This window comes from Oryctolagus cuniculus, chromosome X (genome assembly GCF_051225735.1).
Source record: "Oryctolagus cuniculus isolate XC-2025 breed Fujian yellow rabbit chromosome X, ASM5122573v1, whole genome shotgun sequence".
Taxonomy (NCBI): Eukaryota; Metazoa; Chordata; class Mammalia; order Lagomorpha; family Leporidae; genus Oryctolagus; species Oryctolagus cuniculus.
This window is the reverse complement of record NC_142888.1, coordinates 63,822,282-63,848,336: the sequence shown is the minus strand read 5'-3', so window position 1 is coordinate 63,848,336 and position 26,055 is coordinate 63,822,282. Positions and strand designations below refer to the sequence as shown.

Genomic DNA, 26,055 nt, shown 5'->3' with positions numbered 1-26,055 from the left:
GATTCAAGCCCACGTGGTCAGGCTCCAGTTTCTTCATCAGTACCCAGTCTTCTGCCTGTCTTAGAAAGTGTACAACACATTTATTGATGGGTTTTGTTATATTGAGCATGACCATTTCAAATTTTTAGTAATTAAATTATTTTATTTGACATATAAAATTGTATATAATTATGGTGTACCATGCAATATTTCCATATATGTATACATTCTTTTTTCATTGTGTATTTCTTTTTTTTTTTTTTTTGACAGGCAAAGTGGATAGTGAGAGAGAGACACAGAGAGAAAGGTATTTCTTTTTGCCGTTGGTTCATCCTCCAACGGCCGCCGCGGCTGGCGCGCTGCGGCCGGCGCACCACGCTGATCCGAAGGCAGCAGCCAGGTGCTTCTCCTGATCTCCCATGGGGTGCAAGGCCCAAGCACTTGGGCCATCCTCCACTGCCTTCCCAGGCCACAGCAGAGAACTGGCATGGAAGAGGGGCAACCGGGAACGAATCCGGCGCCCCAACCAGAACTAGAACCCGGTGTGCTGGCTCCGCTATGTGGAGGATTAGCCTATTGAGCCACAGCACCGGCCGTGTATTTCTTTTTTTATTTTTTATTTAGTAAATATAAATTTCCAAAGTACAGTTTATGGATTACAATGGCTTTCCCCCCTCCCATAATTTCCCTCCCACTCACACCGCTCCCATCTCCCGCTCCCTCTCCCATTCCATTCACATCAAGATTCGTTTTCAATTATCTTTATATACAGAAGATCGATTTAGTATATATTAATTAAAGATTTTATCAGTTTGCACCCACACAGAAACACAAAGTGTAAAATACTGTTTCAGTACTAGTTATAGCATTACTACACATTGAACAACACATTAAGGACAGATCCCACATGAGAAGTAAGTACACAGTAACTCCTGTTGTTGACTTAACAATTTGACACTCTTGTTTATGGCGTCAGTAATCTCCCTAGGCTCTAGTCATGAGTTGCCAAGGCTATGGAAGCCTTTTGAGTTCGCTGACTTCAATCTTATTCCAACAGGGTCATAGTCAAAGTGGGAGTTCTCTCCTCCCTTCAGAGAAAGGTACCTCCTTCTTTGATGGCCCCGTTCTTTCCACTGGGATCTCACTTGCAGAGATCTTTCATTTAGGTCTTCTTTTTTTTTTTCCCAGAGTGTCTTGGCTTTCCATGCCTAAAATACTCTCATGGGCTCTTCAGCCAGATCCGAATGCCTTAAGGGCTGATTCTGAGGCCAGGCCAGAGTGCTATTTAGTACATCACCATTCTATGAGTCTGCTGTGTATCCCACTTCCCATGTTGGATCGTTCTCTCCCTTTTTTATTCTATCAAGTAGTATTAGCAGACACTAGTCTTGTTTATGTGATCCCTTTGACTCTTAGACCTATCAGTGTGATCAATTCTGAACTGAAATTGATCACTTGGACTAGTGAGATGGCATTGGTACATGCCACCTTGATGGGATTGCATTGGAATCCCCTGGTATGTTTCTAACTCCACCATTTGGGGCAAGTCCGATTGAGCATGTCCCAAATTGTACATCTCTTCCCTTATTCTCACTCTTATATTTAACAGGGATCATTTTTCAGTTAAAATTTAAACACCTAAGAATAATTGTGTGTTAATTACAGAGTTCAACCAATAGTACTAGATCAAAAAAAATACTAAAATGGATAAAGTATTACATTGTACATCAACAGTCAGGACAAAAACTGATCAAGTCACTGTTTCTCATAGTGTCCATTTCACTTCAACAAGTTTCCCCTTTTTTGCTCAGTTAATTGTCGCCAATCAGGGAGAACATATGATATTTGTCCCTGTGGGACTAGCTTAATTCACTCAGCATAATGTTTTCCAGATTCCTCCATCTTGTTGCAAATGACCGGATTTAATTGTTTTTGACTGCTGTATAGTATTCTATAGATTACATGTCCCATAATTTCTTTATCCAGTCTACTGTTGATGGGCATTTGGGTTGGTTCCACGTCTTAGCTATTGTGAATTGAGCTGCAATAAACATTAAGGTGCAGACAGCTCTTTTGTTTGCCAATTTAATTTCTTTTGGGTAAATTCCAAGGAGTGGGATGGCTGGGTTGTATGATAGGGTTATATTCAGGTTTCTGAGGAATCTCCAGGCTGACTTCCATAGTGGCTTAACCAGTTTGCATTCCCACCAACAGTGGGTTAGTGTCCCTTTTTCCCCACATCCTCTCCAGCATCTATTGTTGGTAGATTTCTGAATGTGAACCATTCTAACCGGGGTGAGGTGAATCCTTGTTGTGGTTTTGATTTGCATTTCCCCGATTGCTAGTGATCTTGAACATTTTTTCATGTGTCTGTTGGCCCTTTGGATTTCCTCTTTTGTAAAATATCTATTGAGGTCCTTGGCCCATATATGTATACATTCTTTAATATCCAATCAGGGTAACCATGTTTATCTCCATGAGCATTTATCATTACTTTATGGTAAAAAAAAATTCAACTTCTTTTCTTCCAGTCCAGTTTTTTCAGGGAAACATACAGTGCATTTTCATTATATATAGTCACCCTACTGTGCAGTATATCACCAGAACTTCTTTTTCATCTCCAACTATGACTGTTAAATAGCCTTTTCTATTTCTCCTTCTCTCCACCTTTTCATTCTCTCTAGCTTCTGGTAAGCCCCATTGTATTCTCCGTTTCTATGAGATTAATTGACACATAATAACTGCATATTCCTATAGTAGAGTGTGATCTTCCAAGAAATGTTTCAATGTGCAGTGATCAAACCAGGTAATAAACACTAGCATTTTAAAGGCTTTGAGATGTTCTTTTTAAAAGATTTAGGAAATAAAAGGAAATTATTCTTTATGAAACTTGAATGAATTCCGCTAGAGTGAATAGATTTGTTTGAGTGCTCACACCAGGCCACAGCGATCTCTCCTTTGAACTGCTAGAAGCAGTTAACAATCTATTCCATGTGATTGACACTTAATTGTTGACTTCTACAACTTGTTTACTTCTTTTCAAAATCATATGTCAGCTCCTTAATGATAACGGCTGGGTATCACGCATCTTCCAAGCTCTGTCTTGAAAAACCTATTGTTATTTACCTAATATTTATCTGAAAGACGGTTTAGTTCTAGTTCATAATTTATAAAAGAGCCTGCCACACCAAACTGCTAATCTAAGGATCCAGAGGAAAACAAGAGCATAATTGATTGTAGCAGTATTCTTTCCCTCACTTCCTCGGGCTGATGGCCCCTTCATGCCTTTGCTACTAGCTTTCTGTTTTCATTTATCTGCATTATTTATATTTCATTTCCTTAAAGAAATTTAACAGTTTGGGGATTACATTTTCCTTTCCACATTTCCTGGTGGCAACACTTGAGGAGTCATTGTTCGGCTGAGACTATGAGCACTTCCTTATATTCATGCAGGTCACATCATTACACAGCAGTTGGTCGTTTTGTTGTTATTGTTCCTCAGTTTGGAAGAGGGAAGCAGGTGTCTTGCTTCTGCTGAATGTAATACTAATGACATCAACAAAGGAGAATCCCTTGGGATAGCCATATTTAGGGGAAAGCTCTCAAATCAAATAATGGAATATAATTTACTTGTTAAAGAATAAAACTGATGACCTGGTAGGTAGCTGCATTTTCCCACTGCTGGGTGAGTCAGCTGTGTTGTTTCTTTTTCTGTATCACAATCCTCAAAGCCCAGAGGAAAGAGGAAACACTTAGCTCCACGAAAAAGTGGGAGAATAAGCACGAGAGTCATATAGCAAATCTCTAGCAGCCTTGGCTTTAATTTTCAAGGGGATTTTTCTAGTCTGAGGATTTGCCATATCCTTATACTTTTTGTTCCTTACAAATAAAGTTCTTGTTAACTTTCATATCTATTCACCTGGGCCTAATGCAAGAAATTAAAATAAAGAGCTTGTTTTCTAAAATGCTGTTACAAAATAGTCCAGGTTTAACAAACCAGCTCAATAAAAGCTGCTCCACTTTGCTTCAGTAAGTGGAGAGGTTGCTCATGTCCTTGACTAGATAGCCGTTGCCCTATATAATTTTTTTGGTTTTATACCATTGTGTTTTATGCGTTGATCAAAATGTCATAGTTTGAACACCAGGCTTTCAAATCAAAATACTCTCTCAAAACTCTTTCTCTCGGGATTACAAAGAGATGTTCTTATTTAATTGACAATCTGTGTCTCAAGTACTTGCCCATTTGTACTTTCACTGCCAATTAGGATTTCTGAAGTCTATCTAATAAATTCTTACACAGCATTGCAATTTTTTCAGGCTTTGAACAAATACCATTCGGATGTGCTGTGAGGACCTATTACAAGATTTAATTAAATTTCAAATGTATTGATCATTCATTTTTGTAGCATGATTGAAATCAGAAAAAAAAAACTGATGAGTAGTTTGAAAACTCCCATTCTTTCCTAGTATATTAAAACATAAGACACTTCTACTAGTTTTTGGCTATTATGAACCTTAACATGGAATGTGACCTTGGTCTGAAAGCATGTTTGGTTAGCAGAGAAACTTAATCATAAGGAGTCATAAGTAGAATCCTTCTTCTTTACTGCCCTTTTTCCAGGACTAGGAAATTTATTGCTTGTGGGACAGGTAGGATATGAACAATGGGCCAAATAGAGTCCAGGGTTATCTCATCTGTGTGAAAACTGCTGCTGAAAATCGATGTGACCTCTGCTACACTGTCATCCCAGTTCCCACCCTCTGTGTCCTATTTGTCTTTTGGTAGAAGCTTAGATCTGTGCTCTGTCTCTATGTGTCTCTCTTGGGCCAGATTATCAAAATGAATCATTGCCTGCATACCTCTTATATTTCTATTTATTTTCCTGGTGTTGACTAGGTCTGATGAAATACGATTCTTTTTGCATTTGATCCTCACTGCAGCAAGCAACACCTAATTCAGCTGTGTCTATCTATTTAAAGAAGAGTAATACTATTTTGAAACTTCAATCTACTGTACAGAAACATTACAAACCATGGACCTTGCAACCTGTCTTCATAGTCAATAGTAATTTTCCTTTCAGCTGGTTTAATGGCATCTCTTTCATCTCCAAATAGAGGACTTCTAGCAATTTTAACATAGTTATAATTTTGCTAAAGGCACACTGAATGTATTGCTTTCCTTTTCAGGTGCTCTGTTTATAGAATGCTTCTCAGATTCTCAACACTGAGGTTACATGTGTGTGCAGAGGGATATATAACAAGGAGTCCATTAATTTTTAGAACTCTGGCCCTGACACAAAGTATTTATTCAGAGGAAATATTATATTGTCTCTGAATCAGCAGGAATTCAATGTTCTAAGTTCGTAGTGGTTCATTTTGTAAAAATAGATCTTGCAGGCTGTATGCATTTATACTTTAAGATTTATGAACATTAATGCAAAGGTGTAGAACCTCTCCAGCTATTATTAACATTGATAGATCATTATGAAGTCATTCCATCCACTTAATGCACTCATGTGTGGAAGATAAAATACTACCTAAACACAGACATCAAACAATATGAATAAAGCATAACATTGCTTGGTTAGCTGTTGAGAAATGCACTTCAGAAACATGAGAGCTGCTGGCTAAGACATGCTTTAGGATTAAGATTTCTTTTGTGAGATAATATTTTAAATGAAACCGTGTTGTTGAATATGGTTACAGATTTTGTGATAATGTATTGCTCCAAATTTACCACTGGTTTGAAAAAGAGAGAAAGAAATGTCTTATAAAAGTTTAGGGTTGGCCGGCACCACGGCTCACTAGGCTAATCCTCTGCCTAGTGGCGCCGGCACCCCGGGTTCTAGTCCCGGTTGGGGCGCCGGATTCTGTCCCGGTTGCCCCTCTTCCAGGCCAGCTCTCTGCTGTGACCCGGGAGTGCAGTAGAGGATGGCCCAAGTGCTTGGGCCCTGCACCCACATGGAGACCAGGAGAAGCACCTGGCTCCTGGCTCCTGGCTCCTGGCTCCTGCCTTCGGATAGGCGTGGTGCGCCGGCAGCAGCACTCCGGCCGCGGCGGCCATTGGATGGTGAACCAACGGCAAAAGGAAGACCTTTCTCTCTCTCTCTCTCTCTCTCTCTCTCTCTCTCACTGTCCACTCTGCCTGTAAAAAAAAAAAAAAAAACGAGAGAGAGAGAAAAAAAAGTAAAAAAGTTCAGGGTTAATAAGGGAGCTATATAAAAGATGAATTATGCACCTATGATCAAAATACTATGTTTCTCAGTTTTACAAAAAATTTTTTCCTGGGAAATATTCAAAGTAATTTCCTGTGCTAAAGAAAGTTAACAGGATATTTCATACATTTTATTGAATTATTTTGGAATTATAAATACTCTAACATTTGGATTCAAATATTTAAGACTGTTGATTAGCTAACTAATATTTTAACATTTTATGCCTATTGGTTTAGAAAAATAGAAAATATACAGTTGTTCTATATTAAGAACATTTTATTCAGAGATAATTCTATTCCATTAAGTAATCTCACTGAAGGTTCCCGCAATTGTATACCCATGACTTCCCACACAGGAAATCCCACAGCAAACCATGATGACTGTGAAATCAATGGGGTTCAAGACTCTGCACACTATATATGTATGCTGCTTGAAATTGACAAATGAAGTCTAACTGTATAACAAATCTATATTAATATCACTACAGGAATCAGAACCAAAGGGTAGTTTTTTTTTGTTTGTTTCCAATCCATCTGAAAATTGGTTAGGTCTAGATTCAAGGTTAGTCATTTTTTCAAACGAATCACATTAGGATGTATGGAGTCTGACAATTTTCTGACCAGAGAAGGATTCATCATGTTTTTAAAACTTTGTGCCCTGTTAAGAGACTACAGTGAGTAGACTAAACTGTTTTGAGGTACTATTTTTCACCCCATCATGCACTGTTGTAGAACCACAAGTAGGAGTAATTGAGTTTCTTTGGTTATATCCCAACATTGTCTTCCTGTAGCAGTTTTTTGTGTGCGTGTGCTTTTCCAGGAGGTGATCTGATTATTTAATTTCTAGAGATTAAATATATATTAAATTTGTTTCTTCATATTCCCTGCCTCTTTAGTAGTAACTGTCACCTCAGTTTCACGAATTGTTTATTGAAGCATTTATTTGAAGAAATTAGAGGCAGATGGAGAGTAGGTATGACTTCTAATTATGAATGTGCATCATTTAGTTTTAGACAAAAATTACTAGTGCCTATTAGAAATGACTTATTTAAACTTTTGAGCTGTTAATTTGTGAACTTCCTGATATTAATTTTGTTTTTGCAGAAGAGGTACCAGTTCAAATCCCAATGATGAAGTCACCTTTGGACAAGATCCAACTCACTCCTGGGCAGGCATTGCCCCCTGGATTCCCTGGACCATTCATTTTTGCTGATAGTCTGTCCTCCGTGGAGACTCTGTTGACCAACATTCAGGTCAACAATATTTCTATAAACAAAATAAATGTAATACAAGACATTAGCACCTACCTAAATTATTTCATATTTGAGAAATTAAAACAGATAAGATGAACTGCATGTCATTTGCTGTACTTTGACAGGGTCTACTGAAAGTGGCTTTGGATAATGCTCGTATCCAGGAGAAGCAGATTCAACAAGAAAAGAAGGAACTGCGAATAGAACTCTATAGAGAGAGAGAAATTAGAGAAAACCTTGAAAGACAACTTGCAGTTGAGCTTCAAAGCAGAAGTAAGTTTAATAAGCTCAATTACAGATTGAATAGGTTGTTGGAGTTATTTTCAATAGTAATAGAAATTTTCTCATTGATAGCTTGGAAATGCTCAAAAACAAATGACAAACTAAGAATCAAATACTATGTGTAAGTCACAGATAAGAATTTTGTACTATCTCTATACTCAAAGATAATTAGCTACATCTGTACTTTGGGCTAGTTCTATCACAATTTTATTAAATATACCTGAAGATAAATAATATATTAATCTCTGATACATGGAATGCTTACCATTTGGCAGGCACAGTGGTAGATTCTGGGATTATAAAATTAATGAAACTCCTTATCCTTGAGAGATTTACCTTTTTGAGAAGAAGTACAATCACCTAATTTCAAAACAAAATAGCAAGAGTAAGCATTCCCAGTCTTTATGGTTATGTAGAGAGGAGGTATTTAGTCTAATGACTGGTGGTAGTGAGCTGGTTAAGGGAGCTTTCCCAATGTTGACGCTTTAGAATCTGAGCCTTAAAAGATCATTATGCTGGGCCGGAGCCGTGGCTCACTAGGCTAATCCTCTGCCTGTGGCGCTGGCATCCCGGGTTCTAGTCCCGGTTGGGGTGCTGGATTCTGTCCCGGTTGCTCCTCTTCCAGTCCAGCTCTCTGCTGTGGCCTGGGAAAGCAGTGGAGGATGGCCCAAGTGCACCGGCATGGGAAACCAGGAGGAAGCACCTGGCTCCTGGCTTCGGATCGGCACAGCGCTGGCCGTAGTGGCCATTTGGGGGGTGAACCAACGGAAGGAAGACTTTTCTCTCTGTCTATCTCTCCCACTGTCTAACTCTGCCTGGCAAAAAAAAATCATTATGCTAAAAAAAAAAATCACCTTAGTGATCTGGGCATTGTAGACACAGGTATCAGACAGGCATAGGTGCAAGAAACTTAATATGTGGGCAACTGTATACAATTTGCCATTAAAATAGGTTTGAATTTTATGTTGTGAATGGTGGAACTTCATGCAAAAAGATGCTGGTAGAAGCTAACTTATGGACAATTTGACCATATAGAAGATCAGCTTGGGAGTAGATATCTGGCTTAGCAGATAAGACGCATTAAAATGTCTGTAACCCGTGTTGCAGTGCCTAGGTTTGACTCCTGGTTCTAGCTCCTGACTCCAGCTTCCTGTTAATGTGATTCCTGGAAGGCAGTGGTGAAGGCTCTGTTATTCATGTGGAAAACCTGGACTGAGTTCCAAGCCTCCAGCATCAGTCTGGCTCATCCCCAGCTGTTGTGGGCATTCAGAGAAGTGAACCAGAGCATGAAAACTCTGTCCATTAGAATGCCTATGTCTCTCTTTCCAATAAATACATTTTAAAAAGAGATTAACTTAGGCTGTATCTTATAAGTGGATTGGAAGCATTAATAAGTAAGAGGGTGATCTACTCTGATTTCAGTTAGTTAGATGATTTCAGTTTTGAGAATAGATTATAAAGGGCATTGGTCCAAGACTAGAAACAAATAAACTACTGAAGGAGCTGGCATATGTGCTTGTGATGTCAGGTTCACATATGAGGGTCAGTTTGAGTTCCCAGTTGCTGTGGTTCCAATCAAGCTCCACGATGATGCACTTGGGAAAACAATGGAAGGTTATAAAAGTGCTTGGGTCTTCCGCCAATACAGGAAACCCCAATGGACTTGCAGACTCCTGGCTACAGCCTGGTCCAGATGTCATGGCTGTTTGGGGAGTGAACCAGCAGTTGGATGATCCCTTTCTCTTTCTGTCTTTCCCTCCCTCTGTAACTCTACCTTTCAAATAAATAAACTACATTTTTTTTAAAAAGAAACTATGGAAAAGGAGGTTGCTGTTTTCCATGCACTGTTCAAGAGAACTGAATTTGGGTAGCATAAGTAGGCATGGAAACAAAGGGGACAGAATGGAGAAATATCAATTGTTCAGAAATAAAATTTAATTTCCAATCATAAGTCACCACTTGATTACAGTAATGAATAAATGAGACTAGTTCATATCAAAACTACAGAAAATCAAACCTTCAACTTCAGTCAGATCCGTATTTTCCCTGTATTTACTATAAAATATTAGACAGCAGCAAAATGACTATCGGAATTTCAGCTCCTGTTCCTTCCCTGTTTACTCTTCTGTGGAGCCACGAATAAGCTGAGTTTAAAAATGGGAAAGAGAGGCAAAGAAAAGGAGAGAAAATCCACAATCTGCATAATGATTCCTTCCACTTGAGTGAAACCCAGATTTTATACTAATTAAACATAGTGTGCTCTACTTAGAAATTTGTTTCCACATATTTTTCATCGAGCCTAAGAGTCATTGATTCAATTCAAAATGGAAATTCAGTTCTCATATCTAAAAACAATTAAGGGAAAGTGTTGCAGTGGTTAGGATGCAATGTATGCTGACACATCCCTTTATAGGAGTGTCTGGTTTTGAGTCCTAGCTCCAATCTGGATTCCAGCTTCCTGCTAATAGATATCCTGGGAGGCAGGGGTGATGTAGTTGAGTCCCTGCCACCCAATTGGAACACCTGAATTGTGGTCCTGGCTTCTGTCTTTGTCCTGGCCAGTGCTGGCTATAGTGGGCATTTGTGGAGTGGACCAGTGGATGGAAGATCACAGTCTGTCTGACTGTCTCTATGTGTCTCTCCACATTACAAATAAAAATTTGAAAATTAAAAATGTTTAGAAATAATTAAACCTGTTTTTATCATCATGCCTAATTCATAAATACTACAAGCAAAGACTAGATGGTCTTTTTAAACTTTTGAGAAGTTTGTATATAATTAACATACTAAAAAAACAAAAATGTTAAACATAATAAGATTCTCTTAAATAGACTTATAAAAAAATCTATATATAGTAAAACTGGCTTCTAACTTTCAGCATTCTCCTCATTCTGATTTCTGTTTGTTAACATTTCTTAGACCCTTTAGGTCTTTATTTAATAATTGATATTTGTTGTCCCTTAAAACATCCTAGATGTAGTAGATAAAATATTGTGTCTATTATAAAGTTTACTATGAAGTATTTGCAGTCAATAAATTTATCATTTAGTATAATACAAAAATAATGATACTACTTCTGTTACTATCATTTTTATTACTTCTTTAATTAGTGTAACTGCTATTATCATAACTACTAATACTACTACTGGTACTTAATGCTCATCAAGTGTCTACTATATATCTAACACTGGCTTTTAATATTTTTTTATCTGTTGACTAACATAACTATAGGAAACTATTCTGTTGTCCTCTGTGATTTAGAGAAACTATCCACATCATCATTATGAATCATAGTGGCTAATCTATTACAATAGTTGAGCTAAATAATCACTTGAATTCCTTTCTACTCCCTTGAATATAACATAGACAGTATACCAAACTTTTTATAATGAAGAATAAACTATTTTAAAGATTTACTTATCTATTTGAAAGGCAGAGTCAGTGAGAGAGAGAGAGAGAGGGAGAGAGAGAGAGAGAAAGAGAGAGAGAAATAGAGAGAGAGAGAGAGAATCTTTCATCTACCTGTTCACTCCCCAAATGGCCGCAGCAGCTAGGGCTGAGATAGGATGATACCAGGAACCAGGAACTCTGTCTGGATCTCCCACATGAATGGCAGGGGCACAAGTATATAGGTCACCATCTGCTACCTTCCCAGGCTCATTGTCAGGAAGCTGGGTCAGAAGTGGAGGACCTGGGACTCAAACCAGCACTCGAGTATGGGATACTGGCCTAACCACAACCCCAGCCTCAAGGATAATCTTTAAAATCTTGTGATGGAAAAGACAGAGTAGAAAATTGTTGTTATGGTTAAAAGTGATATCTCTCCAAGGATATAGTAAAAATGATGTATGTATGCATCTGTGTTTGTGTGTGTGTATATCTTAACTTTATGTATAACTACATATATAAAAGTATATGTAATTATGTATAAAACTATGTATATGTATTAAAAGAATCCCAGTTTACTTTTATTTTCTTATCAAAAAAGCAATGTTCCACACTCAAGAGGGTAATATAACCTATTACCTTTTTGGTGCTGGTAGACTTCGGTACTTCAGTTAAACACATGTATACATATACAATAATACTTTTTGCAGATTAACACTTAAAATCATAGAATAGGAGCAGACATTATGATACAAGAGTTATACTGCTTCTTAGTACACTCACATCCCATGTTGGAGTGTCAGTTCAAGTCCTGGATACTCTGCTTCTAATCCAGTTTCCTGCTAATGCATCCTGAGTGGCAGTGGATGATGACTCAAGTACTCAGGCCCCATCACCTACTTGAGAGATCCAGTTGTAGTTCAAAGCTCTTGGCTTTAACCTCATCCACCTCTGGTTACTTCAGGCATTTGGAGCGTGAACAAGTGGATGGAAGATGTCTCTCTTGTTCTCACTGTCAATCTGCTTGTCTGCCTTTCGAGTAGATGAAAATAAATAGAAAAAAAAATAAGATAAAAGGTGATAATGCAACAAGGAAACTTGAAACTCACTTGCCTTGATTCCTGGAGCAGTTATGTGTTCTCTAAGATTTGCAAAAACTATCTATGTTATCTTTGATTCTCAGACTTAAAAGCAAGATTATGTATTTGAAAGGCAGAGTAACAGAGAGAGAGAAGGAAGGAAGGAAGGAAGGAAGGAAGGAAGGAAGAAGGGAGGGAGGGAGGAAGGAAGGAGGAAGAGACAGAGAGAGACTGGGGGCAGGGGTGAGTTTGCTCTTCCAACTGCTGGTTCACTCTCCAAATGGCTGCAACAGCTAGGTCTATGTCAGACTGAAGCCAGGAGTCAGAAACAGCATTCTGGTCTCCCACGTGGGTGGCAGAGTCACAAGTAATCAAGGTATCCTCCACTGATTTTCTTGATGTATTAGCAGAAACCTTGTTCCAGAGCAGAGTAGCTGGTACTTGAGCAGGCACTCCCATCTGGGATGCTGGCATCACAAGTAGCACCTTAACCCACTGTGTCACAAAATCAGCCCTGTCCTCAGGCTTATAAAACTACTACTTACAGGAACTGGGGTAAATTTCTTAACCTCTCCAAGACTCAGTTTCCTCATCTAAAAAAATATAGCTACCACTGTTTTCCTTGCAGGTTTTTTAAGGCCTAGATGTGCTATACTTCCAGCAAAATGCTCAAAAACCACTGTAGGTTCTAAACAAATTATAGTGATCATAATCTATTTGTATAATACTTAAAATTATTTATTTGAGAGACAGAGAGAGAAAGAGACAGAAGCAGACAGCTTTCATCCACTGATTCACTACCAAAATCCCCTAACACATAATGGTCAGGGATAGGGATTAATCTGGGAGCTAGGAACATGATCCAGCTCTCTTACTTAGGTAGCAGGAACCCAATTGCTTGAGCCATCACTGCTGCCTCCCAGTATCTATATTAGCAAGTAGCTGGGGTTGGAAGCTGGAGCTAAGCATGGAGCCCAGGTACACAGAAGATATGGGATGTGGACATCTTGAATGACATCTTAACTGGTAGGATAAACGCTAATCTATATTTATATAGTTTTAAATGTAGCATGCTCTGACATTGTTTACAGTATGCATAATCATAAATTTCAATTGAATCAGCATATAGTGTATTTTTGTTTTGACAGGCAGAATGGACAGTGAGAGAGAGAGACAGAGAGAAAGGTCTTCCTTTTTCCATTGGTTCACCCCTCAATGGCCACTGCAGCTGGCGCACTGCGCTGATCTGAAGCCAGGAGCCAGGTGCTTCTCCTGGTCTCCCATGCGGGTGCAGGGCCCAAGCACTTGGGCCACCCTCCACTGCTTTCCCGGGCCACAGCAGAGAGCTGGACTGGAAGAGGAGCAACTGGGACAGAATCCAGCGCCCCGACCAGGACTAGAACCCGGGGTGCCAGTGCCGCAGGCAGAGGACTAGCCTATTGAGCCGCGGCGCCGGCCAGCATATAATGTTTTTTGAAACAATAATTTTACTAGAAACAACATTTTATCTTATCAAGGACATTAATTTATGGCCTAATTTAAATAGATCTAAATTCCTTATTTAAATGATTTGTTGCTTTAGTTGATTCATAATGTAAGTGCAAATATGACAGGAAAATAATGTTATGGTCCACCTTATTCAACAGTCTTCTCTCAAAAATAATAGAAAATATGTATACACTTTCAATATCTTTATTCCAAAAATTCTACATTTATAAGGATGGAGAACCTTTTTTCTGCTAAAGTCCATTTGCATATTCATAACATCATTCACAGGCCATATAAAATTATCAACTTGAAAATTAGCCTGCTGGGGCCAGTGCTGTGGTACAGCAGGTGGAGTTGCTGCCTGTGGTTCCAGCATCCCATATGGGTGCCAGTTCGAGCCCCGGCTGCTCCACTTCTGATCCAGCTCCCCGCTAATGCACCTAGGAAAGCAGTGGAAAATGGCTCAAGCACCCACATGGGAGACCTGGAAGAAGCTCCTGGCTCCCGACTTCAACCTGGTCCAGCCCTGGCCATTTCAGCCATTTTGGGTAGTGAGCCAGTGGATGGAGGATCTCTCTCTCTCTCTCTCTCTCTCTCTCTCCAACTCTGCTTTTCAAATAAATAAATCCTTAAAAATCATTTAAAAATTAGCCTGCTATTAATTTATTGACTTTTGAAACCTGCCTGCAGTTGCCTTGGCAGGACCAGACCGAATGATTTTATGGGCCTTATATGGCTGTTGGAATACATTCCCCATTTCTGCCTTAGACCTCTCATTTTAGTTTTTCTCAAGTGAACAGAAATTTATGTGAGTAACCAGCTCTCTTAAAGTTGCTGAAAGTCATTTATTTGAAAATACACTGTACTCTGAGATACAATTGAAACTTAAATTAACACATATTCAGGTGAGTTGAAGCATTTTAATTGTAAATGAATGCATTTAACATTTTAGAAATGTTTATTTTCAGTTTGCTTGAGAGACAGAGGTGTGTGTGTGTGTGTGTGTGTGTGTCAGAGAGAGAGAGAAAGAGAGAAAGAGATCTTTCATCTACTGGTTCTCTTTTCAAATGCCCACAATAGTCAGGGCTAATCAGGCTGAAGCCAAGAGCTGGAACTGAATCCAGGTCTCCCATGAGCGTAGTAAGAACCTAAGTACTTGGGCCATCATCTGCCGCCTCCCAGGCACATAAGTAAGAGGCTTGATTGAAAGTTGAGGCCGGGGACCAGCACTGTGGCAGGGTAGGCTAAGCCTCTGCCTGTGGTGCCAGCATCCTATAAAGGCACCAGTTCGTGTTCTGGCTGCTCCACTTCCAAGCCAGCTCTCTGCTATGGCCTGGGAAAGCAGTAGTAGATGGCCCAAGTCCTTGGGCCCCTGCACCCTCATGGAAGAGGCTCCTGGCTCCTGGTTTTGGATCCACTCAGCTCTGGCAGTTGCAGCCATTTGGGGAGTGAATCAGAGGATGGAAGACCTCTCTCTCTGTCCCTCCCTCTCTCTAACTCTCCTCTCACATAAATAAATAAAATATTTAAAAAAAGGGAATTTGAGAGTGAACTTGAACCAGACAATTCTGTATGTGCTGCAGGCATCCCAAGAGGCATCTTAAGCACTGTACAAAATACCTGCCCCTACTTTTAACATTTTAAAAATGTCATGCAGTTTATTATTTTGTTTGATGTACCTTAAATGTCTTGCTATTGTCATAACACCAATGTCTTAATTAAAAAAAAACTAATTTAGGAAAAATGTCAAAGTTGAACTCCTTAGACATTTCCTACCAACCAGTATATTGCTGAAGCCCAATAATCTGGTTAGAGAAACAGTTTTCCAGGTTTCAGAGTTTAGACACAATCAAGTATTAAAGAGTTGGTGTTTCTGGTTAAGACATAAAGCTTTTGGAGTTGAAGTATAGCTGTTCTTTATCTCTTCTTTAACTTTTCTGCTTACCAAAGAAGTGTCATTGTGATTATGTTTTTATAGCTTGCTTATATAATAGTAACTGCAAGTTATTCTTCTTAAAGTGTTTGTGTGTGTGTGTGTGTGTGTGTGTGGAGATTGACAGAGGGAGACATAGACTGATATATGCATTACTTAAACATATATATATATAATACATATATGTGTACATCTGGTAATATTTTAGAGAAACAGAATTTGCCACTTAAACTTTTAAACATTGTGTTTTGCAACACAATAGATATTTTCATATTATTGTCCACTTTGAAAGACGAATTGTCAGAAGCAGATAAATAGTTCCTTTCTTTGGAAATTTATCAAATATTTAATACTATCATGAAATGCATGTAGTGAGTCAAAGAAATTCTCCACCCTACTACTCCCATCTAACCAATACATCTGTATGAGAATTATGGAGCATATGTACTAGAACTATGAAAATAAAAAAGAAGTTGACTATACGCTCTTTGGATGAGCCTAATGAGAGTCAGGAATAAAGAAGCTAATCATTTATTGAATAATATTTATACCTGTCTGCATCTATACCTATACCTGTGGTTTATAATTCATTGAAACTGACAACCTATTGCATTGAGCAAACCTTTGCAAACTACATTTTCACATTTTAGCTACCATGCAAAAGCGTCTGAAGAAGGAGAAAAAAGCCAAGAGAAAACTGCAGGAAGCCTTGGAATTTGAATCTAAGCGCAGGGAGCAAGTAGAGCAGGCACTTAAACAAGCCACTACTAGTGACAACGGCCTGAGGATGTTGAAAGGTAAGGTAAAAAAAGTAAAAGCCAATGTTTAAAAAGAAGGAAAGAAAGAAAAAGAAGAAGAAAAGGATGGTGAAGAAGGGAACTGAATAAAGAAAGGAAGGAAGGAGGGAAGGAAGGAGGGAGACAGGGAGGGAGAGAGAGGGAGGGAGGGAGGCTGCTATGGTAGAATTAGAAAATCAATTTGAGGCCAAGTGTTTTAGATCATGAATTAAACCAGTCAAAATAATCCCTAGATGGGAGATACAAGTGGCCTAAAAATAACAGGAAATCCTGCTGACTTTTGCAGTAGAAACAGAATCATTGATAACCTTCCTGCATCTTGAATTGTTAGTGCTTTATGTCCATTCATATTAGACTATGCTGACATTTTCTGAACTCTGAATTAGTTATAGGACACTGATTCCTTTAATGAAAATTGCATCAGTGGTATGGTGCTTAATGAATGCCTGGTTGAGACAGAACATTCCAAGTAAATTCCTAGAAGTCCTGTGGGAAGAGATGACTACATCATGAAATATCTTAATTCCAAGGTTCTCGGATTCTATTTTAAATTCTGAACCCCATACTTCCTTTCATCTAACCCAGACAAATTTGAAGTAGAAATTCAAAAATGCCCACATGTGTGCATTCACCCACACATACACACACACACACGCGCGCAGATTGGTTTTATACAATGACTAGCTTTTGGAATTTAATCTGAAGAACACAATAGTAAAATATTTGCCTCTGGAGAAAATGCTACATAAAGACCACAAACCATAATGTTATTTTGGTCTATACATGCACTTAGCATAGAGATTATATCGTCATCAATCATATTTTACAAATGGAAAATAAACATAAGGATAAGGAACTTCCACTTTGGCAATTGTATCCACCATATTTTTTAAAAATTATTATTATTCTATAGTCTGGTGGTGTTAATCTGATAGTCTCAGGGCACTTTTATGGACAGGTTATTTTACTAGGATTTGTCTTCAGGGAATGAAACAAAGTAGCACTTGCCGCCTACTGGGAAATATATGCCCAATGGTATAATTCAGCTACTGTTGATATCCTACCTGTTACCATTAAAAACAAAAATATAAAAAGCAAAAATGCCACTGCAAATTTTGCATTATGTATAGCACCAAAGTATTGACTTACTGGAGTTTTCCCTTTAAGTGAAGTCAGGTGACACAGAATTGTACCTTAATCTTGAATGTCACTTCTTTCAGATACTGGAATTCCAGATATTGAAATTGAAAACAATGGTACCCCTCATGATAGTGCTGCTATGCAAGGTATAGTAAATAGTGTATTTCTTTCTGCAGACGCTTAATATGTGATCCCAGGGTTGGGTGGGGATAAGCGTCTATGTTGATATAGTTAATCCAAGTAAAATAAATCAGTTTCACTCCTTTCTTTGTGACATAGAAAGCAACTTGCCATTTTGTATTTATTGAGAAAAAATATGCTTAATATGGCTTTGAAAGGCCAGTATCACTATACAAACTTAGAGACTAATAATTTTTCATATACAATGTGAGCAAATTTCTTATGATTATCTGGTAAAAGGGTATACATTTATTTGTTAGGCAAAGTCTACAGCATATAAATGAGAGTGTAATTGTCTTTCAATAGTGTACAATGCCATGTACTTTTTTTTAACTTCACTGCTTTACTGTTTGTAAAAGCCACAAGTAGAATAATCATAAGCTATCAATATTTTAAAGTTGTTCTAGACAACATGCTCTATCAAACTTTGGATTTTTATGCTAATTTTAGAAACCACTTAAATATGGAAATAAGAACATATCTTATAATTCATAGTTTGTGAGATTCCCATAAATGCTTAGATCCTTTAAGATATTTAAAAGTAGTAGTTACAAAACAGATAAAGCAAATCAACATACACTCTTAATGGAGTGCAAAAACACCCCAAAATTAGAATTGAATTTGATCACTGCAAATTGTCCACTAAGATCCTTATGTAGTTGTCTTGCCTTTTATATGCAGGTTACATTTATTTTCACATTTATTGTGAAATATATCTCTAATTTAAAAAAAGACATTTTCATGAGAACACCTTTCCCTAATTTTGAAAACACAAAGTCAACCATGAATATATTGTTGGTTGGAGGTTTAACTAATCAGTAGTTTCCTACTGAATGATGACTGAATCTATATTAAGGCAACAGAAATGGATGCGACCAGAAGATCCATTTGGGTTCAACTCAGGATCACCATTTTATAAAGCATCTTCAGGAAATTTAGAAACCTCCCTTTTTGTAGCTTTGCAAATTCAGAAGACTGAGAGCTCATGGATTTTCTGGTCATGGCTAATTCTACTGCAGCAAGGCAGATCTAACTAATGCTTAGTTTTGTTTAGATGTGAAAGCATGCACTCTTGGATCATTCAATGATGCTTTTGCTGTTTCTTATAATTTTTTTTTTTTGCTTGCCTGCTTTCTTTCCTCATTTTATAGGCTGTGTCCATGTGAGCAAAGCCAATTTGAATGAGATTCAGTGTATGTACAATGAATTCACCACAGCTAAACTCATGAAGAAAGTCCTTGTGGTGTGGACCTGGTATTTGAGGTTTCCATCACATACTAGGTCCATGATAGAAATGAATAGCCTGAGGCATTTGATCTCTTCTGAATCAATAATGTAAAAATATAGATACAGTCTTTAAGGATCATTGAGCTTTATTGTGCCCTTGCTTTGAGTAGGATGTAAGTCAGTTTAGGAGTTGGAGAAGGAAATCAAAACCCTACCAATATATTTTACCTTTATTTTCCTTTAATCCTGTACCTGCAATTCATTGCTTATTTAATTTATATGATGTCTTCAGTTCACCTTAGTAACATAATTCCCAACTCTGAGATAAATACAAGCTTTTGTGTTGTCCTGAAGCTACTTCATTTCCATTCAACAGGTAACAAATGTATTCATGGGCAGTCAATAGGTGACATGGAGGAAAGCACATTCAGTCTCCATTTGGCTCCAAATTTTTTTATTTTGATGATGTTCACAAAGAATGACTTCTGCATATAAACTTGTGCTTAGGAAAGGACACATTTAATATTTGTTTTCACCAAACATACTTTTAATGAGGTTTAGTGTCTACTGGCAAACATAAGAAAATTAGATACATCTCTAAAAAGATTGAGATGGAACATGTTATAAAGCAAGAAAATTGAGTTTTATTATTCTATATTACAAATCAAATTGTCTAGTATTTGTGGTGAATATTGTCCATACAAGATAAAATATGATAGTTTAATAACTTCTTTTTCAAAATCTATGTTTAGATTACATTAAATAGTATTGTAGATAAATGTGACAAAAATGGAAAAGTACACATTCTCTTAGCACAACATGCAAGCACTGCAAATGATAAAACTCCCATCATCACTTTATGAAAAGCTAGAATGACTGTCTCGTGTTAATATGACAGTAGAATGACAACTTCCTATCAGAAAGAGGTTATTTTGAGCAACAATGATTTTTTTTTCTGTTAGCCAGTGGACGATGTGACTGAGAATATCATTAGGACTAATATTAAATTTAGTTCACCAAGTCAATCAGGTCAAATAATTGCCTAAAATAATCTAATCATTTTGTCATTTATTTGAGATGCTCAGAATTGAAAGATTACTTCTATACATATCCACAAATCTCAGAGAATATATAATACTTGGAAAATATGAAATGCAAGATTAACCATTATTTTGCCATTCTCTCTAATAATTTTTTTTTTTTGTAGATGTTCTAGTTCTCTTTTGTGACTTATTTTGATAATGTTTTTACCTTTTTTTATCTCCCTTAATTTTCTGCTTTTTAACTAGTAAACTTATTATTTGTGAGGTCAGTTTATGCATGCTGATACACTGCCACTTTTTTTCAAAACTCACTTCTATCATAGCAAAGAATTCAGCATCAGTGAAGTCCCTTCTCTTCCCATTGTCAATAGTTCTGTTGGATAGCAATCCATCATTCACTTAGTGCTGTCCCTTTGAAATTCAATTAGTTCCACACATCTCTTGAATAGAATTTAAAGATTTGGAAAACGGTTATTTGTCCACCCTTAGAAAATAAAGTCATATTCAGTTTTATGGTAATCCCCACGTAGATTTAATATAGGCAAACTGCTCATGCACCAGGATTCTTATTCTCATATGTGTGTCATATATATATATATATATATATATATATATATAATCTCTTCAGTTTAATTGTTTCTTTTATGGTTTGAATGTTGTTAAAAAAGACAAGATATCTATCATGTGTAGAGGACCTTTCAGTCAAAGGGTATCTCTAGTCCTTATGTTTTCTCAATCTGCCATAGCAATTCATCCTGATTGTTTTCAGGTGATCAAACAATGAATATACACTCTTTGCAATGGCTGTGTCCAGTGTCTCTGGAGGTGAAGGATTCATTGGAGCATGTACATGAATACAGTCTCATTCAGATTTCTGTAACTCAGTTGGGGGCCTGCAAGACAGCACATCAACCATCTTATCCACCAATCTCCTTTCACATAAAATAAACATACTGGGTGTCATTAAGTGCACCTTCAGATCAATGATTTTTGCAAATGACATTCAAGTGCCATTTGCGTAGTACATTTTTGCTGATAAAAGCAAATTAAATTAGCACAACTACAAGTGAGCTGATAAAAACTAAAACCGAACAGCAGTACCATTAGCTACCAAAGTAATATTTTCTCTTTACTGCGTTCTGCCATTTAGTTATTATCCTATTGGAAATCTAATTATAATCCTTTTACTCCCTAGTCAAACTTCACAGTTTTTGCAAGCTTAGCACTGACAAGTGATTTCATTACATTTGATTGCCCGCGCCCAGATTGACTTAACTTCACTTGGAGACCTAAAAGCCCTCTCAGTTTCTCAGATTCCCTGTTTGCACATTACTGCAACAGCTCCTTTAATTAATTAGCATGAACAGCAGTAACATGAACTGCTGAACAGAAAATAACATCATTTTATGATCGCAGGGAGACTTCTCCTTTTGCATGTTTATACCTTAGTTAACTTTTGTATGACTATATTTCATTGTTAGGGGCTCTGGTACAGTTGACAGTGCACGTTTCTTACATTTGTTAAAAATTGACATCATCATCTTAATAATAGGTAAAACAAACGCAGACTGTGAAGTTTCCAAACTTATAAAATAGACAACAGCCTTCATGAACTGACTTTATTGCCATAAATAGAATAATAAAAAAAGTTCTGGGGAAACAATATCATAAAGTACAAGGGCACAGTCACACAATGCTTTCATTTCTGCCACTGCATGTGTTTGGGTGAAAAACAAGCCAAGAAGAGAAAACAAAGAACCCTAGGAATTGCTTCTTACAAGCAGAATGTCAATCTCTGCAAATAATTTTTACTTTTGCCTACACGTTTGAAAAGATGCAAGATGCTTTGGCACTGGAATACCTTTTTCTTTTGATATTTTTCCATAAATATGATGAATTTTTTACATTTTTCCTGCTTTGTGATAGTAAGACACCACTACAAGTACAGGTTAAATCTAACCACTATGTCAAAGTAAACCAAAATTTGGTATAAAAGTAAACCTACTCAACCTTTCTTTCCTCTCTTAACCATTTGTGTTCAGAAAATGTGTTAGAGCTTATTCAGAATATAAAATGACCATCCGAAAATAGAAAATCAATTATTTCATCTATTCAGTGCCTGCTTAAGGTTCCAATGAAGATTTTAGATGCAAAGTGACTATAGTATTACTGGTCTCAAAGAGTAACAGATACAATTGTAATTTCTAAAATCCACTATATTTTACAACATAATTTACTATACCTAGATTATAATATAGAATATTATATATATACTTCCTATGCTGTGTATATGAATATGTATTTTCTTAGACATTCTTGCAAAATCTATTTGAACAGTGTCTATGCTTTCTTCACCTCTGAGACCTCCTTGTTATTTTTCCTCTTTGCTGCTTGCTTATTAATCTAGAACAATACTCCTCCCAAGAGCTTAAGATGCCATGGCAATATTTATTAAAAACAACTCTCTTTGAAATGGGATTGTGGTTGTAGTATTTGGGAAAACAGTAAGGAAAGTGATAGCAGAAGCATGAAAGGGGACAGGAAAAGATAAACCACATATCATTTCTTGCCAGAAATGCAATATGATAAGAACAATGAAAAGGAGAGCAGATATAATTTATCTAAAGGCTTTTCTACCAACTTCTATCACAGTATGCTCTCCATCTTCTTTCAGGGGGTTCACTAACTGCTTCTTTCCCTAACCTCATCAATTACTAATTTCTGTCCTCTTGATGTCTTGAACTGTGTGTGCAGATATACACAGACACTCTAATGTTCCCATTGCAAAGTGACAATATTCACTTGTAAAGTGGAGATACACAGCAAGTCAGACTAGAGGGGTTGTGGGATATGGGTCTTCTTAATAATTTCCTCTTAAATTCTGCCTTTGAGAGGAGGAGCCTTTAACAAACTACAGAAGCTTTTCTACAACTACCATCATTGAGTGGGAATAGTCTCGAGCATACATCCTACACAAAATGTCCCATTATCTTTCTCTGAAGCACCAATTATAATATTTTTTTCCTGTAGGATTCATTAGATGGCCTGAGTCATTTTAGTTCCTTCCTCGGGAAGAATTTGTCTTAGTGTCTTCACCCTGCACACCATTTTTCTCTTAATGAGTGGTACTTCCCAGACTATGTTATGCTTCTCTGCTGTGAAATACCTGACAGACAATAGTACAAACTTTTAGTCTAGCTTTTTCTTAGGAGGATATGAGAGCTTTCTTTGCTTGATCATTTAGGGCCTTGTTGTCAAGGGGTGGCTTGCACCACTTACTTGCATTGTTAACAGAATTATTTGCAGTGACTGAACGCTGTCACACTAATTATTGATGATAGCATAACAGCTCATGTACAGAACTAAGATTTAATGATTCCATCTACATCTCACATTACAGATGAAATGGCAAGACAAGATGTGTTGTACTGCTGGACAGCATTTTGAGTCTACATGAATGATTCATTAATTAGCAGGTCTTTCTTAAAATTATAATCTAGAAAAGGTTGTTTAAACTAACTCTGATCTACTGCTTGGCCTGTTGCTTTACGCCACATACACTCTACTTGTAATAAGATTGTTTAGGTTTGGAATTTACCCTATCCCACCCCTGAGCCTTGAGGGACATGCAAAAGGAAAAGTCTGTCACTGATTAAAAGTTGAAGATTTATATTTTCTCTTTCACATCTGTGTTTAAATAAAAAAATATAGCATAGTCATGGAAGGTTCTAATCATATGTCTTCATTGTTACATTGCCTTTAAAAACTTTAAATTATTATACTGATGACACATGAATGCACAGTGATTGTGTGTTAAGAGGCTTATATTCCTTGGAGTCATGAATTAATAGTCCAAATCTGGAGTAGTGAAATAATAATAAATAATAACTTGCATATTTACAGCCTAATAAACTTTGTGTCCTTCTTAATTCAAATATCCGCGAGCAGGATTATCCTGTGTGGTATTCCAGAAAGGTGTGATTAGCCTCAGTTTTCTAAATGTGGAAATAACCCCAGAGAAGTTAATTTGCTGCTATTGATAGTGAGAACTAAGAGACAGGACAATTCTAACTCTCTCACTACAATTCATTATGAGTCCATGCCTGTGAAATCTCATGGCATTTCTCATGTATATGCATGTTTAGAGTGGATCCTGACATTGTCAGTACTCCATAAATGCTAGTTTTCATCCAGTAACCTATCCCTTGTATATCTTCCCTGCTGTAAAGTAGAATTCAAGTACTTCTAAAGCTGTTAATGTGACTTAAAAGTTGTAGGCATATGTACTGGACATGTGCTTTTATTGTCATTTTATAACTGGTATATGGCAGGCACAATGAAATGGCAGGAAAAGCACTGGTCTAGTAGTCAGGGTTTCTCAGTTACTAGCACACTGACTCATTTACAAACCTTGAGAAGTTATTCAAACTGTCTGCCTTAATTTTAGTAGCTATCATAATATTTGCCTGATCTTTCACATCAATAAGTTAGGTCTAAATTCTCTAACAAGTATGTTAAGTACACACTATTATTACTATTCCATATAAAATACACATGAGGTTGACTTTTGTGTTTACAAATGTGGAGTTCAGTAGAGATAAAATATTTGGCATATAATTGACATGTAAAACTTGCTTTCAAACAAGTGCTCCTCAGTACTTATATAGTTATAATAAATATATGTTTTTGTCCCTATATGATGATAGATTCATGCCCCTCCGTTTTTAGAATCTGCCTTCCAAGAACTAGATATTCAGTAAGGGGAAAGGGTGTATTAAATAATTAATTCACAAAACCAATGTGAGTTAAAAGTGAAAAGAGAAGTTGATACTCCTTTATGATACTATTTTCAAAGAAAGAAACAACTTGTCTTTATTTTGAAACAATTATGTTAGACTATTGTAGGGCCAATAAGGTCAAGTAAGAGATTTATTTATGTACTTGAAAAGCAGTTACAGAGTTGGAGGGTGGGAGGAGAGAGAGAGAGAGCAAGCTTCCATTCCCTGGTTCACTCTTCCAATGTCCGTAATGGCTGGGGTTGGGCCAGGTGGAAGCCTGGAGGCCCTGACCCCATCAGGGACTCCCACTTGGGTGACTGAGGCACAAGCACTTGGGCCATCTTCCACTGCCTTCCCAGGCTGATTAGCAGGAAACCAGACTGGAATTAGGCAGCCGAGACTTGAGCTTGCATTCATGGGATGCTGGTGTTGCAGGTAATGCCTTACCCACTGTGACACAAAGTGAGCCCTCAAGTTTAAGACACTTCTGTTTTTTATGAAAGTGTCACATTCTAAAAAGAAGCGCTAGGATCCTCTGAAAATATAACTCCAAAATAATGCTCTTCTCTGAACAAAGAGGTATCAAATGCCATACAATTTCATTATCTGCCTCTAGCTTTCATTGCTGTACTTCTCCTATTTTCGTATTGATACTCCTATATTGATATACTATATTGTATTATATAATATATTATAATATATATTACATTCTATATATATTTTTTTTTTGACAGGCAGAGTGGATAGTGAGAGAGAGAGAGACAGAGAGAAAGGTCTTCCTTTTGCCATTGGTTCACCCTCCAATGGCCGCCACGGCTGGTGCGCTGCGGCCGGCGCACTGTGCTGATCCGAAGCCAGGAGCCAGGTGCTTCTCCTGGTCTCCCATGGGGTGCAGGGCCCAAGCACTTGGGCCATCCTCCACTGCACTCCCCGGCCACAGCAGAGAGCTGACCTGGAAGAGGGGCAACCAGGACAGAATCCGGCGCCCCAACCAGGACTAGAACCCGGTGTGCCGGCGCCACTAAGTGGAGGATTAGCCTATTGAGCCACGGTGCTGGCAACATTCTATATTAATATATTATACTTCTATATTTTTCCTTTAACAGTAAGAACTAACTGGACCCTAAACTTATCTCATTATATTGCTTATTTGATTTAAGAAAGTCATGTTCTTAACATTTCCACAACTGAAGTAGAGTTTATGAAATTAACTCTACTTTTAATTTACATTGAACCTAAGACAGAAGTGGAGTGTTAACCAGCACATCATTTTCA

The 26,055-nt window shown here is 37.4% G+C and overlaps 1 protein-coding gene across 4 annotated transcripts in view; it reads left to right on the top strand.

The window, feature by feature from the left end:
* DACH2 (dachshund family transcription factor 2) overlaps positions 1 to 26,055 on the top strand; it is a 573,911-nt gene that overhangs the window by 542,065 nt on the left and 5,791 nt on the right. For 3 of the 4 annotated variants that reach the window (XM_017349997.4, XM_017349998.4, XM_089324087.1), the window contains 4 exons: positions 7,298 to 7,476; positions 7,572 to 7,719; positions 16,266 to 16,412; positions 17,633 to 17,698. In XM_017349997.4, the coding sequence (XP_017205486.1) occupies positions 7,298 to 7,476; positions 7,572 to 7,719; positions 16,266 to 16,412; positions 17,633 to 17,698 (540 nt within the window). The remainder of the gene's footprint in view (positions 1 to 7,297; positions 7,477 to 7,571; positions 7,720 to 16,265; positions 16,413 to 17,632; positions 17,699 to 26,055) is intronic. The other variant, XM_002720253.6, reaches the window with a different exon arrangement.